At 41.1% G+C, this 14661-nt stretch overlaps 1 protein-coding gene across 1 annotated transcript in view; it reads right to left on the bottom strand.

The window, feature by feature from the left end:
• Nucleotides 1–499: 499 nt before the first annotated feature.
• The window catches only part of epha2b (eph receptor A2 b), a 39594-nt gene continuing 25432 nt past the window's right edge, over nucleotides 500–14661 (bottom strand). The window contains exons 8-17 of the mRNA XM_035738502.1: nucleotides 9604–9703; nucleotides 8932–8987; nucleotides 8716–8841; nucleotides 7840–8025; nucleotides 7627–7688; nucleotides 7281–7490; nucleotides 6937–7086; nucleotides 5988–6181; nucleotides 4902–5057; nucleotides 500–3600 (exon numbers count right to left, since the gene is read on the bottom strand). Of these exons, the coding sequence (XP_035594395.1) occupies nucleotides 3492–3600; nucleotides 4902–5057; nucleotides 5988–6181; nucleotides 6937–7086; nucleotides 7281–7490; nucleotides 7627–7688; nucleotides 7840–8025; nucleotides 8716–8841; nucleotides 8932–8987; nucleotides 9604–9703 (1349 nt within the window). The 3' untranslated portion in view covers nucleotides 500–3491. The remainder of the gene's footprint in view (nucleotides 3601–4901; nucleotides 5058–5987; nucleotides 6182–6936; nucleotides 7087–7280; nucleotides 7491–7626; nucleotides 7689–7839; nucleotides 8026–8715; nucleotides 8842–8931; nucleotides 8988–9603; nucleotides 9704–14661) is intronic.

Raw genomic sequence — 14661 nt, 5'->3', positions numbered from 1 at the left:
AGTTCTTGGGAGAAGTTCTGATACTACGCTGGTGATTTCCCAAATGGGGAAAGTCATTTAATTGTAGATCAAGATATCATCTCTTTTGAAACAAACAAAAACACAAGATAATGATCAAGAAATTGAGAATGTTTAACATTTGGACCAACTGTGATTAATCTGTTATTAAGTCCAACTTTTCACTGTTAATTTATTTGCTATGATAATCTAATGCCCTTTCTATCTCAAATTATTTCAGTGATGTTGACACGAACTGCATTCATATCAAGCCAATACTGGAATTAAGTTATTGTAACGCTCTACTCTTTAACATAAGCAAATAGATGTTTGTGACTCAAAATGAGTAAACAGCCACATTAAAATGCTATCCAGGTTTAGTTTGACACATTCTTTCCCATGTAGCCAATCTGGGGGAAAAAAACAAGGATCCAGAAAATCTAAATCCTCAGTACTGTGTGTGTGTAAAATACAATCAATAAGTGAACAATGCAAAAGGAAGTCAAATTTCAGGCTTTATTGTAAGTGGTGTTTTTTGGCACGTCAATCATTGGTCAACGGCAACGAATGGAATCAAATATGAATGAAGGGCAATGAATAGTTTGTGACAAGACAACCTTCAATTACGAATAAATCCCAGCTCAGTGTAATTATGAACAATAAATAAAAGTAAAAAATAAATAGACTATTAAATAAAGTATAAAACAAAGAGTTTACTTTTGAAATCAAGAAATGGTTCATTTGTCTGTAAGACAGCAACAATAAGAGTGATGTAACTTTGATGAAAGTTACCTAAATTGAACATAACATTTGTAATTTTCCTATAAAAAGCAGTAAAATATGCTTACAAAGTCCAATTATACAAAAGGCAATAAACCCCTCCCCCCCCAGAAAACCCATTTTCCAAATGAAAATCTAGTAAACTAATAAAAAAGTACTATAGACTTCTATATTCATAAATGAAACAAGGAGCATAAGATGTGAAATAAGACGATCCAAAAAAGTTCAAGCAAAAAGTCAAGTAGTGAAGAGAGAGTGACTAACAAACCGTCATCTTTTTAGAGCTTTGGGATAAATGATGCACACCGTCTTTTGGATATAGGCTGGTACCAGATCTGTTTGTGCTCTTGCCAACTCTATTGTTTGGTGTGTTGGCAAGAGCACAAACTGATCTGGGAAAACTATTGGATATGGATGAGCTGGTCAATTAAGACTGAAGAAAACTGATACTTTCTTGGCATTACCAGAAGCAAGCACTTTATCAATGAAATGCATTGAGAGGAAAAATAATACAATGGTATTATTATCTGCATTCTCAAAGCAAATTGTTTCATCCCATAAAACACTTGTTACTAAACACCAAAATAAGAAATAAGGATAAAGCAATTAGAAAAAGAAATGAATGGTAAATCTAAGTTGTGATTAAAAAATATACACTTTTACTGTCACATTGAAATTGCATATCAAACTACACTTTACATTCTCTGAAATCATCGCAACAAGCATTTCTAATCCTAAATCTATTTAATTCAAACATGTTGGGCACTTGATAAAGCTTGACACAATACCTTTCAAAATTAAATCCATCATTAAATGGGTCGTTCCACCAAATAGGTACCTTTTAAAATAGCGTAACTTGGTGAAAATACATCTTTTATTTCACATAATTATAACATTCTGTCATAAAGAGGACATGTTCAAAATATAAATACATATATTTTTTAAATCCCCATCTCAGAGGTTAAATTAAAAAATGACGATATTAACTGCTTATTAAGTGCCAAATAAAGTAACAGGGTTGACGACTTAACCTTAAAGCAGCCACAAATCCCCTTGTGACAGAGGTAATGGAAGCTTGTGTGCAGCAGTGGCAATTTCACAAACAATGAAATTGTTCAAAGATTTCTAGCCTGTCTATCCATGGGTAACAGGGTTGACGCATTATACTCCACCAACTCAGTCTTCCAACACAAAACGGCGCTCACCTGCTTTCAGATTTTACTATTAAATGTTCAATGTCTCTTTTGAAAAAAAAAAAATCCCAACATGGAATAGTTTCACCATATTAAAACGATAGTTAATTTCACATAACAGGGTTAAACATAAAATAAGGGACATGTTTTAAAAAAAAAGAAAAAAAGTAATGAAATCACTGACATTAAATAAATAATAACCTTGAGAAATGACTGTCAAAGCCACAAAATAACTAGGGCTTACAATGATGGTGATCATTTGGACAAATGTTGGGGTTAAGTGGGTTAAAATCTTCCTAGGGAGTCAAAGAGGATAAACTGAGGGACATGTCAAAATTATGCATTTTGGCACTTTAGCAAGTATTCATTCACATAAAAAAATCAGATTTCTTGTATTTTCCACGTGGTCTATATTAAATATAACATGATTATTATTTGTGCACAATTTCTACTTAAAATATCAAAGTGACGAAAAATAACTAATTTCGTGGAACGACCCAAATATAAACAAATTCTTTCAGCTGCCTCATTTTATTTCAGATGATCTTCCTATGGCATGATGACAATAATAATGGCAAGAAGATAGATGTTTTTAGATGAGACAACTCATCCCAATTGTTACTTATTTAAGTGCTTCAATGTAAGTGATGTTCTTGATCCCAATCAATTAACAAGCGTTTGCGGCCAGTTAAACTGAACATGAGGAGTAGCTCATATCTTTTCACGTTATTTTCATATAAACTCAAATTCATATGACAGCTTAACATCTAAATCAAGCCCAGATAAGGCACAACAGTAGCCAACAACATCCCAAACTGGACTAAGACAATAACCTCAAGACTGTGGCATACACAAATGCACCATCATGTTAACATACATCCTGCCCAGGCCCATTCAGGTCCACTCTCTGCTTCGAGTCCATTCTCATTAGTTTAGCAAGAGATTACATGGACCACAATGCATTTCACTGGCACCAACACCGCCAAACTCATACCCAAAAGGCCACAGCAGTCCACTTCACACAAATAATTGCTTTGGTGTAAGTGGTTGTGACTTCTTAATTTTATCTTCTCAATATTAGTTGCTATGGAAACAAGAGACAACCTCGGTACAAGCTATTCCAAGACTTGTATCACTTGATTAGTTTCAGGGGAGAGAGGGGAAGCATGCAAACAAAATATTAACAAAGATTGGGGATTGAACTGTATCTATACAACTGACATGGATAATAACATATATACAGTATATAATATACACAGTCTAATCAATACATTTATTGTTGTAAAAATACTCCATTCCTTTTTTTTATTTTTTAGATACGCTTAACAAGTCTGTTAGAAATCTTTAAGATTGCACAGTATTGTCAGTCTCTTTTGGCTAGACCATGCCCCTAAGAAGTTTTCAGTTTGTCTGTCCAAAGCCGTTCCCGCAGCTCCGCTCCAGTCCAGTCCAGTCCAACACAGAGTTCAAAGTTCAGTCAGAGTGCTGCCCAACTCAAATTCCTGCACCACTAGCATTGGGTCACACTGCAAATACACTCAGGGTGCTGGTCTGGTCTTTCAAGCCCAGGATGCTGTATGCAATTCTCTTCAGGTGGCCGGGCAGTCTTACGCCAATGTTCTTGATATCCCTGTGAAAAAGAAAGCAATTCAGATATAAAGCCACTGGATAGCAACGGAGGAATTCACACCTTGACCTGGTTTGGATTCCCTTCAAACACATTATTCAGTGTTCCCTTCCTTTAGGTAATATATATGAAACTGGATGTGAAAGCAAAGCTACCCTATTGAAAATAACCTCTAGGGATTAGCCAGGAGGACAGTTTCTAATTTTCAAGAAAGAGCAAACATGAGGCAAACCCCTCAGACAGGTACACGTGACAGAGTCTGGTGAAGGTGTGCCACATCCAAGTCCCTCATTTCCAGGTTTAATTACAGTCTTAATTAGTTAATGAGGATTCTCCATATCGCCTATGAATCAGTTGCCTGGCAAGCAGAGGGAGTGTCGTAAATAGTTCAGTCAAGTGCTTCCAGATGACAAGAGATGGAGCATGGGACCGTAAAATCTCACCATGGAATATGACACACACTTCAAAAGAGGTTTCCCGTTTCCGCACAGCCCTCTTTCTTAGGATTAAAAGGAAAGCCTCGTCGGTAGATATGTTCTGTAGACTATCTACCTCCCAGATACTGTGTTTATTGAATAAGTGATATATTTCTGATTACAGTGCCTTCATCTGGGTATTTTGTTCATTTTTTGGGGTGTGCGTTGGTGCAAAGTCCTCTCCTTATCCACAAATGTGCTACGCTTTCTTAATTTCCCTTATCTCCACATTGCCCCTTCTAGTGTAGTGGCTGTTCTCTCGTCTTATCCTCCTCCTCCTTTCCTTTCATGTTGCATAAGCCATGAGGGCCTTTGCCCTACACAGCCAGGACCAGTGGTTTCAGGCTGCTGCAAAAGTGCTGCCCTGGGCTGCTGTTGTGGGCAAAGGAGGGATGGAGGAATAATTGAAAAAAGGAAGGGAGGGAGAAAGAGAGGGGAGTGAGCAAATCACAAGTCACCACCACAAGGCCACCACAAACGAGCCTGCTCTTTCTCACACTCCATTATTTTTTTTCCATCTCACTAGTTTTCTTGAGTTGTAGAGAGGCCAGAGTTTATATTGTCCGTAAACGGTTCTCTGGCTGTCGAAAGCTCCTTTTTCAAAATCAAAACCCCAAACACTTGGAAAACTAAGGACTTAGCTTGGGAACCAGTTGTTCTACATTGTGCAAATAGTGTATACATCTCTATTTAATATATTCCTATACTCTCATCCAATCTTAGATTTGTCTTGTTTGTGATCAATTGTTTTGATGAACATCATCTCATTAAGTAACAGACAGAATGTCCCTCTACTAAAAAGCTTTAAAAAAAAAAAACACTACTCACACATTCTTCATCTGCAGCACCTGGTCCATGGTGACCACTCCAGCGCAGGTGAAGTTCTCACTGTACTGGCTCATCTTGATGGACTCCAGCCACTCTGACACCGACCTGAAGGGTAAGCCGTCCGAACCACTTGTGCTGGGCAGGCGGATGGATACGCTGGAGGGAAAGTAGGGCAGAGTGAGTAATCTTCATCACCAGCTGCCCGACAATAGACAGAGATGACTGATTACCCAGCGAGGAAATGGTGAGATAAAAACCAGTTGGTGCAGCTATGGGGAAACTGACAGATGTTTGTCTTTTGTGTCTAAAACATGTTCAGACACCAGCACACATACAGAGAAGTCAAGTAGCATAGTGGTTAGAGCGTTCAGTCAGTAACCGAAAGGTTGCCAATTCAAATCCCGAGCAGACAAGGTGAAAAACCTGTCGATGTGCCCGTGAGCAAGGCACTTAACCCCAATTGCTCCAGAGTTGCTGTTGATTTAAAAAAAACTTTAAAAAATGATTGAACCTTTATTTAACTATGCAACATAACTTTGTAAGGCACTACATCTCAGTGCAAGAGGCATCACTATAGTTCCTGGTTCGAATCCAGGCTGTATCACATCCGGCTGTGATTGGGAGTCCTATAGGGTGGCATACAGTGTCGTCGGGGTTTGGCCGGAATAGGCCGTCATTGTAAATAAGATGGCCTACTCCAGCCAAACCCCATCGATACTGGGCCAAATTGTGCACCGCCCTATGGGACTCCCAATAACGTCCGGATTCGAACCAAGTACTATAGTGATGCCTCTTGCACTGAGATGTAGTGCCTTAGACCGCTGTGTCACTCGGGAGCCCAAAGTAGGGCTGATGGAATATGCAATAAACACATTTCCAATTCACAGATGAGTGTTAACACACACTTGTACATGTGTGAAATTGGACAAATATAAGCACCCAACAAATTATTATTAAACATGCACACATTATGCTGCCACATTATCCTCCTAATAATTAGCTTTTTCCTTGTGCTCCACTCGGTTTCACCGTTTCTTGGATATACTTTGCTGTGTAATTTCCTTCTAGAGAGTAAAGGACTCATACCGGGGGTCGAAGTCTGCGATAGCCTTCAAGGACTCGGGGCTCCTGAGCAGCTTGTCCAGCAGGCTGACGATGTCCGGGAAACGGGGCCTCTTGGAGCGGTCCTGCAGCCAGCACTGCAGCATGAGCTGGTAGACAGCTGATGGGCAGTCCATTGGTGCTGGCAGCCTGAATGCCTCGTTGATTGCCTTCATCACCTGACAACCAGAGGCTAGAGGTTAAGTTTAGTTTATTCGCACCAAAGAAAACAAGTAATAGACAACAATATTTCAAATTTAAATTTAAAAAAATAAACGGTGTGCAGGTGTGGTTGGATGCCCAAGGGCTGATATGAAAGCCACACCAACTATTATACAATACACCAATAAAAAAGGTTTGTTAAAACAGATAACAAAACCTACAAATTATAAATGTATAAATTAATTGATTAGTAATCCACAAAAAAGTATATATATTTTTTAAAGCAGTGGTGGAAAAAGTACCCAATAAGTAAAATGACTAAAGTAAAAGTGAAAGTCACCCAGTAAAATACTACTTGAGTAAAATAAATAAGTAAATATACTTAAGTATCAAAAGTAAATGTATATGCGCGCATGTGAGTGTTAGGCTATATGGAGGAGATTACTGAGTAGTTTGTTTCATCAGGCTGACCCCCAGTCTTTGCTTGAAGTTACTGAGGGATGATGATGTTTTGGCAATGTGAAGATAATTCCAGAGTATGGTACCTCTCTATCTAATAGAGAATTGACTACGTGAAGTGCGGCAGTGCACTTTGAGACCCTGCACTTGAATTGAGTTTCACTGAGCTGTTATGATAGTTGGCACTAGCATTCCTGTTAGCTGTTACTTCATGGGTTTCCATTGGTTTACGTTAGTGTTAGCAGTGTGGCTCTAATTGGATATAAGGCTTCCTGCCTTGTTTGGCTTCGTTAGCATTAGTATTGTAGTGTACCTCGCAGTTGCTCATGTCCCAGTAGGGGCGCTCGCCAAAGGCCATGACTTCCCACATGACGATGCCGAAGCTCCACACGTCGCTGGCCGAGGTGAATTTTCTGTAGGCAATGGCCTCTGGGGCTGTCCAGCGGATGGGGATCTTACCACCCTGTTGGAGGGGAACCAAGTGTACAATTCACTCAGGTCAGAGGCCAAAAAATACATTGTTTTGTTCAATTAAATTAAGGTACATCTAATTAAATGACAGTCCTCTATGAGCAGTTTACACTGAAATTCACTGCTAACAAGGCAAAGGTGTTTGCAAGAGCTGAGTAAAGCCAAACGCTGCAACATGCAACTCACGCTGGTGGTGTAGGTGCCCTCAGGGTCGTCCTCCAGCACTCGGGACAGGCCGAAGTCAGACACCTTACACTCCAGGTTGTTGTTGACCAGGATGTTGCGGGCAGCCAGGTCCCGGTGAACGTAGCTCATGTCAGACAGGTACTTCATGCCAGCGGCGATGCCATGCATCATGCCCACCAGCTGGAAGGAGGGCATCTCGCCATCACGATCCTGAAGGGGAAACACATTGTAACACACACATACTGTTAGAGAGAAATATTTTGAAGCTGTGGTAACTTGATCTGTAGTAAGTCTGTCTTTCACTTATAAAGGTAACTTGAATACGATGTACTGTAGGCCTAGTCACCTTTAGGTACTTGTCCAGTGCGCCGTTCTCCATATACTCAGTCACAATCATGGCATGCTTGACTGGAACCAAAAAAGGGCATAAATACTGTTAACTACTGCACAAAACAGACAGGAAATATATACATATAGAATTTATATAGAGACAGGTCAAGTGAATGCTTCACAGGAGAATATTCTTGGTAAAGGTCGTAGGCTAACAGAGCCTTCTTACATTTGGTGACGACTCCCTCCAGGCGAATGATGTTCTGGTGGGAGAACTGTCCCATGATGCTCGCTTCTGACAGGAAGTCCTGCCTCTGCTTCTCTGAGTAGCCCGGCTTCAGCGTCTTAATGGCCACCGCCCCCTCCTTCCGCCCTGGCGCTTTCAGAATACCACGGTACACCTCTCCAAACTCCCCTAGAGGAGTTGGGGAAAATGGTTTTAAAACCCAATGACAAGATTGAGCAATATTTCAAGCACTATCCTTTATAGGGATGTGGCTTACAGTGTTTCTCAAGTCTCAGGCGTTTGGGAAATTAGTTAAGGGGAAAGTAAACAAGGAAGGTGTCAAGAGTGGTTTTGCCCCAGGGACATTCACAGAGGTGTTTTATTGTGGGATTGTGTAAAAAAATAAGTCTCCATCTCCCATCGGTTGACCCCTGTGGCGTGTTTGGGAGCATGGGAATCAGCTGTCACACAGGGGAGGGCCGAGCACAGTCGTGGGAAGGGGTTGGGGGTTCAAAGGGCAGATGTGGCCACACTGCAATAAACCCATCATCTGAGAAGTAGGAGTTTGGGCCCAAGGAGGTATAGTATAGCCTCTTAAATACTCAGTTTTCTGTTTATCTTAATTATTATTGCAGATTTGGGTCTTTTGAGACAAAGCACTGGTCCCCAAAGCCAAGCAATTGCCACACCAAATTATGTTTAAACATGCAGGGTGAGGACTTAATCCATTGATACTAATCTGGATGGTCTACCCACTGTCACTCAAGAGCACAAGCTGTAGCACTAATGCAACTGAAAATAAACAGAGATTTACTTGGATTGAAAATCCCTTTAACACCTTCGTCCTAAGCACATTGTTTTAACTGGGTTCTCACTCACCTGCTCCAATGACTTTCTGCTTGGTCACATGGCTGGGATGGATCTCGCTGGCAAACTTGAGGATGGCCATGTTGGGGTCCTCGTACGTGTGCGGATCCACATAAGTCTTCAGCGGCTTCAGTTGCTCTGGAGAAGAATACGAATAGATGGACATTATTGAAAGAACGATACAAAACCATGACAGACACAGGGGGGTACTTATTTTCTTTTGTCTACCTGAGCTAGAGAAGTAAGTATCCTCTGGTCCTTGTCTTGTATGAGATCGCCTTCTCCTGAATAACAGAAAATAAACATCAGTAATTATCATCTCACTTCAAAACCCCCAAAAAGTCAGTTTCTCTTTTATCCTATCCTTTTTATATCATTTCCAGCTAGTTTCAAAAGGCACCTAAGTCATTGGTGTGTGCCACCTCAATTCACAGAGGGAACACTTTGATAAAAGACTGGAGCCTGTCTGTGTTTGCTAAGCTGTGTCAGAGACAGACCTGAAGGACACAGACAGAGATGGCGGTGTGCTGCTGTGCTGAAGGAGCAGGGTCACCTCTAGCTTCTACAGAAAGAGCCAACCAGCTCTTATCCTAAAACAATGTGCCACTTGGGCCCGCTTCAATTTAAATCCACTACTTGTTAGAGTACACTCACTGAGCAACGACAAGCCAAACTCAACACTAATTCTCCCCTAGTGAGTGCTGGATAACAGATAAGAGTGAGAGTAGCATAAGTATAAGGGGAGAGAGGGGTGGAGAGGTGGCTAAAAGGAAAGAAAGGTCATTTGAAGCATTGACAAAGGAAAGAGATGAATGTGAAAGGAAACCAGTGAAGGGGTGTTATGAATGTGCTTTAAAAAATGACGAGGGGCAGAGGGGGGAAAAGAAGGTTGTTGCTGACCGTTTGCGTATGAGCAGGACGACCACCACAATCATCAACATGGCCGCTCCGCCAACTGCTGCTCCGAATATGACCCCTGTGTTGCTCTGGGACAGTGGCACTGTGGCACAACAACAACAACAAACAAACACTTACACAATGGTAACACACTGACACACACAGCTTGCACCATTGATTTGAACAAACACACACACACCTCATTGATTTTAACACACACACCCCATTGATTTTAACACACGCACACACCCCCCCCCATTGATTTTAACACACACACACACCCCCATTGATTTTAACACACACACACACACACATTGATTTTAACACACACACACACACCCCCCATTGATTTTAACACACACACACCCCCCCATTGATTTTAACACACACACACCCCCCCATTGATTTTAACACACACACACACACCCATTGATTTTAACACACACACACACACACCCCCCATTGATTTTAACACACACACACACACACACACACACACACACAAGCTGCAGTAATTCAAATTAAATGCACAAATAAATAAATACACATAAATAGATAAATGGATGAATGATTGCACACAAACAATTATTTAAATAATTAATCCCACTTTAATTTTATTTATGTTATTGTATTTCTTCCTCCAATATGATGAGATGGTGGTCAAGCAAACGCACACTACTGGTCAAGAGTTTTAGAACACCTACTCATTCAAGGTTCATATTTTATTTTTTACTATTTTCTACATTGTAGAATAATAGTGAAGACAAAACTATGAAATAACACATATGGAATCATGTAGTAACCAAAAAAGTATTAAATCAAAATATATTTTATATTTGAGATTCTTCAAATAGCCACCCTTTGCCGTGATGACAGCTTTGCACATACTTGGCATTCTCTCAACCAGCTTCATGAGGTAGTCACCTGGAATGAATTTGAATGAACAAGTGTGCCTTCTTAAAAGTTAATTGGTGGAATTTCTTTAATTCTTAAGGCATTTGAGCCAATCAGTTGTGTTGTGACAAGGTAGGGGTGGTATACAGAAGATAGCCCTATTTGGTAAAATAACAAGTCCATACTACGGCAAGAACATCTCAAATAAGCAAAGACAAACGACAGTCCATTATTACTTTAAGACATTAAGGTCAGTCAATATGGAAAATGTCAATAACTTTTGGCATTTCTTCAAGTGCCGTCGCAAAAACCATTAAGCGCTATGATGAAACTGGCTCTCGTGAGGACCGCCACAGGAAATGAAGACCCAGAGTTACCTCTGCTGCAGAGGATAAGTTAAGAGTTACCAGCCTCAGAAACTGCAGCCCAAATAAATGCTTCAGAGTTCAAGTAACAGACACATCTCAACATCAACTGTTCAGAGGAGACTGTGTAAATCAGGCCTTCATGTTTGAATTGCTGCAAAGAAACCACTACTAAAGGACACCAATAAGAAGAGACTTGCTTGAGCCAAGAAACGTGAGCAATGGACATCAGACCAGCGGAAGCGTGCCCTTTGGTTTGGAGTCCAAATAAGAGATTTTTGGTTCCAATCGCCAGGTCTTTGTGAGACGCGGTCTGGGTGAACGAATGATCTCGCCATGTGTATTTCCCACTGTAAAGCATGGAGGAGGTGGTGTTATGGTGTGGGGGTGCGTTGTTGGGGACACTGATTTATTTAGAAATCAAGGCACACTTAACCAGCATGGATACCACAGCATTGTGCAGTGATACGCCATTCCATCTGGTTTGGGCTTAGTGGGACTATCATTTGTTTTTTTCAACAGGACAATGACCCAACATCTCCAGGCTATGTAAAGGCTACTTTACCCAGAAGGAGAGTGATGGCATGCTGCATCACATGACCTGGCCTCCACAATCCCCCATCCTCAACCAAATTGAGATGGTTTGGGATGAGTCGCACCGCAGAGTGAAGGAAAAGCAGCCAATAAGTGCTCAGCATGTGTGTGAACTCCTTCAAGACTGTTGGAAAAGCATTCCAGGTGAAGTTGATTGAGAGAATGTCAAGAGTGTGCAAAGCTGTTATCAAGGCAAAGGGTGGCTATTTGAAGAATTGGTTTAACACTTTTTTTGCTTACTACATGACTCCATGTGTTATTTCATAGTGTTGATGTCTTCACTGTTATTCTACAATGTAGAAAATAGTCAAAATAAAGAAAAACCCTTGAATGAGTAGTTGTTCTAAAACTTTTGACCGGTAGTGTACGTGGGTGGTATCTAACATGCCATGACGCATTGATCAACTGCTTTTGCGTGGGCTGCATTCAGTAAGACAGAACATGTTCAAAAGGCCATGTTTCACATTAGAACCCCCCCCCCCACAATAATAATGAGCGCATATAGCTATTCATCAATATGTTAAAATCTATTATAAACTGGGTGGTTTGAGACCCGAGTTCTGATTGTCTGAAAGCCAATGGTATATCAGACAGTATTCCACAGGTGATACATTTATTTTTACTGCTCTAATTATGTTGGTAACCAGTTTGTAATAGCAATAAGGCACCTCAGGGGTTTGTGATATATGGCCAATATACCACGGCGAAGGGCTGTGTCCGGGCACTCCATGTTGCGTCGTGCGAAACAGCCCCTAGCCGTGGTATATTGGCCATATACCACACGTCCTTGGGCCTTATTGCTTAATTATATGCTGCGCCACACACGCATCATAAAAACACACAAAAATAACAAATGGAACATTGTCCTTGCTCGTCATAGAAACAGGTGAACAGTTTTGAAACACTGAGGCATCGGCTGCCTTCCTGTACCAAGTGCCTGTGTTAGTAGTGGGTTGGTTTTGACAATAAGCCACCGGACTACAGCCATATAGTTTTGAACCTAGAAGACCAAGAGACGGGAGTAGGCAAGGAGGAGTCGACCGCGATGGGCAAGAGGAATGTCCAGTTGGCTAGAACAGCATGGTAAGCTAACATTACTGAGTATCAAGCTAGCTAGCTTGGCTACAACTGATAGTAGAGTTGGCTAGCTAGCTAGTTAGCTGCGTTTTACAGCCAGACTCTGTTTCACACTTAGCTAGCTAGATAATTAACTAAACTGCAATTATCATAAACCATTCTTAGCTAGCTAGCTAGCTAGCTATAGTAACTAAATATCTGTCAGATGTAAAGCAAGCAGGATCGTGGCATGACATACGCAATGCATGTTGGCTAGCTCACGTTAAAACTAGATCACTTAAGCAAGTGTATTCTTAATAAGCTAGCTAACTACAGTCAAATAAGGAGAAGCATGTTGTCATGATGGAAGTCACCTATGTGAAGCTAGCCACAATACTGATTAGCCACAAGTGTAATTTGCGGTTCTCCTTAGCAATTGTTAGTGAGATGTGGTGCCAAAACATAAAATAATATTTTAGCGAGCTGTAAATTCACATGTATGCCATATAATTTGACATAGCGTTATCACAAAATTGCATGTACACTTTTAAATCAAATCTATTGTTAAGTGCATACAGTACTTGGTTGATTGAATTCAATTGATAGGACATGATTTGGAACGGCACACACAACTGTCTATATAAGGTCCCACAGTTGACCGTACATGTCAGAGCAAAAACCAAGCCATGAGGTCGAAGGAAATTGTCAGTAGAGCTCCTAGACAGGATTGTTTCAAGGCACAGATCTGGAGAAGGGTACTAAAAGAAATATGCAGCATTGAAATCTCCCAAGAACAAAGTGGCCTCCATCATTCTTAAATGGAAGAAGTTTGGAACCACCAAGGCTCCTCCTAGAGCTGGCCGCCCGGCCAACCTGAGCAATCGGGGGAGGTGACCAAGAACCCGATGGTCACACTGACCGAGGTCCAGAGTTCCTCTGCATCCATGTTGAGTCTTGCTACCAGCAGGAATATGCAGTACTGTCAGTAAGTCATGATATTGTTTTCCTTTACATTGCACGATACTAGGCAGGTGGGCCTGGGCCAGTGGGAGGTCGGGGCTTTCTCTCTTTCTAGCACTGACTACCTCTATCCATCTCTCTCCAGGTGCTAAAGACAGAATGGTCAAAGGACCTCCAGAGCCTTCTGACCAACTACCTGCGATCTCTCCAGAGCACAGAGAAGCTAGCTACACCTCGAATAGTATACTTAATGCACCATGTAAACCTCCTTCACTGCGGCAGTCTGCCTGTGTGGTGACATATTGCACATAGCCACTGGTTGGATTGGATTTACTGTACTCATACTCTCTCCTCCCTTTAAGAGTCTCCCAGACATATCAAAACTAACATGTGTCCATCCCCCTTTCCTCTAGGTGAGTCTGCTGGGCTATGGAACTCTGGTGCAGCACATCAGGAAAACCTGCCACCCTGTTGTCAGCTATCAGCAGACAGTTTCCGGAGTAAGGATGCAACTATCAAGGCTATATTTCTATTACAGCATATTGGATGACTGTCATTCATATTCCATTCACCCAACTCAATGTAACATCGATAGCTTTAGTTTACTACATGATACTCAAATATTCCCAAAACCCATCACGGAGGTTGCTATAACCTAATGAAAGTTTACAACGTTGGTGCACAGGTCGAGGGGAAAATTTGAGTAATGAAGGTGAGACATTCAAATTCAATACCGCCTTGCACAATATTGCCTGCATCTCGCTGATCTAGGGTATAATCAGTAGTCTGTGTAGAAATTCTTACACAGGGACACTCAGTCAATCTTAATTTAATCATTCTTTACTTGTCAGCGTGCTGGAAAGGTTATAACCAACTCAATGTACCATAGTACACGTATCAATCAGGAGCTCTGCTTGGGCAGTCCCAGCAGTTGTCTTATATATGGCTATACACAGACAATGTATATTTGCATGATTTAGCTTAATTAATTGTTACCGTTTCATTCATGTGACCGACCAATACCTCATGAGGCTTCTCTTGAAGCGGAGACCTTGAAACTTTCGCTCTAAAAACAAGGTCTGGTCGTACTGACAAATTGCAGCTACTGATAGTGAGGATTCATTCAGTCAGCCACTCAGACAAAGACAGAAATTGGTTTATAGAACAGGACATGAATAGAATGCAGAAATGA

This window comes from Oncorhynchus keta, chromosome 27 (genome assembly GCF_023373465.1).
Source record: "Oncorhynchus keta strain PuntledgeMale-10-30-2019 chromosome 27, Oket_V2, whole genome shotgun sequence".
In the NCBI taxonomy this organism is placed as follows: domain Eukaryota; kingdom Metazoa; phylum Chordata; class Actinopteri; order Salmoniformes; family Salmonidae; genus Oncorhynchus; species Oncorhynchus keta.
Note: the sequence above shows the minus strand (reverse complement) of the source record. Positions and strands in the feature narration are given on the sequence as shown.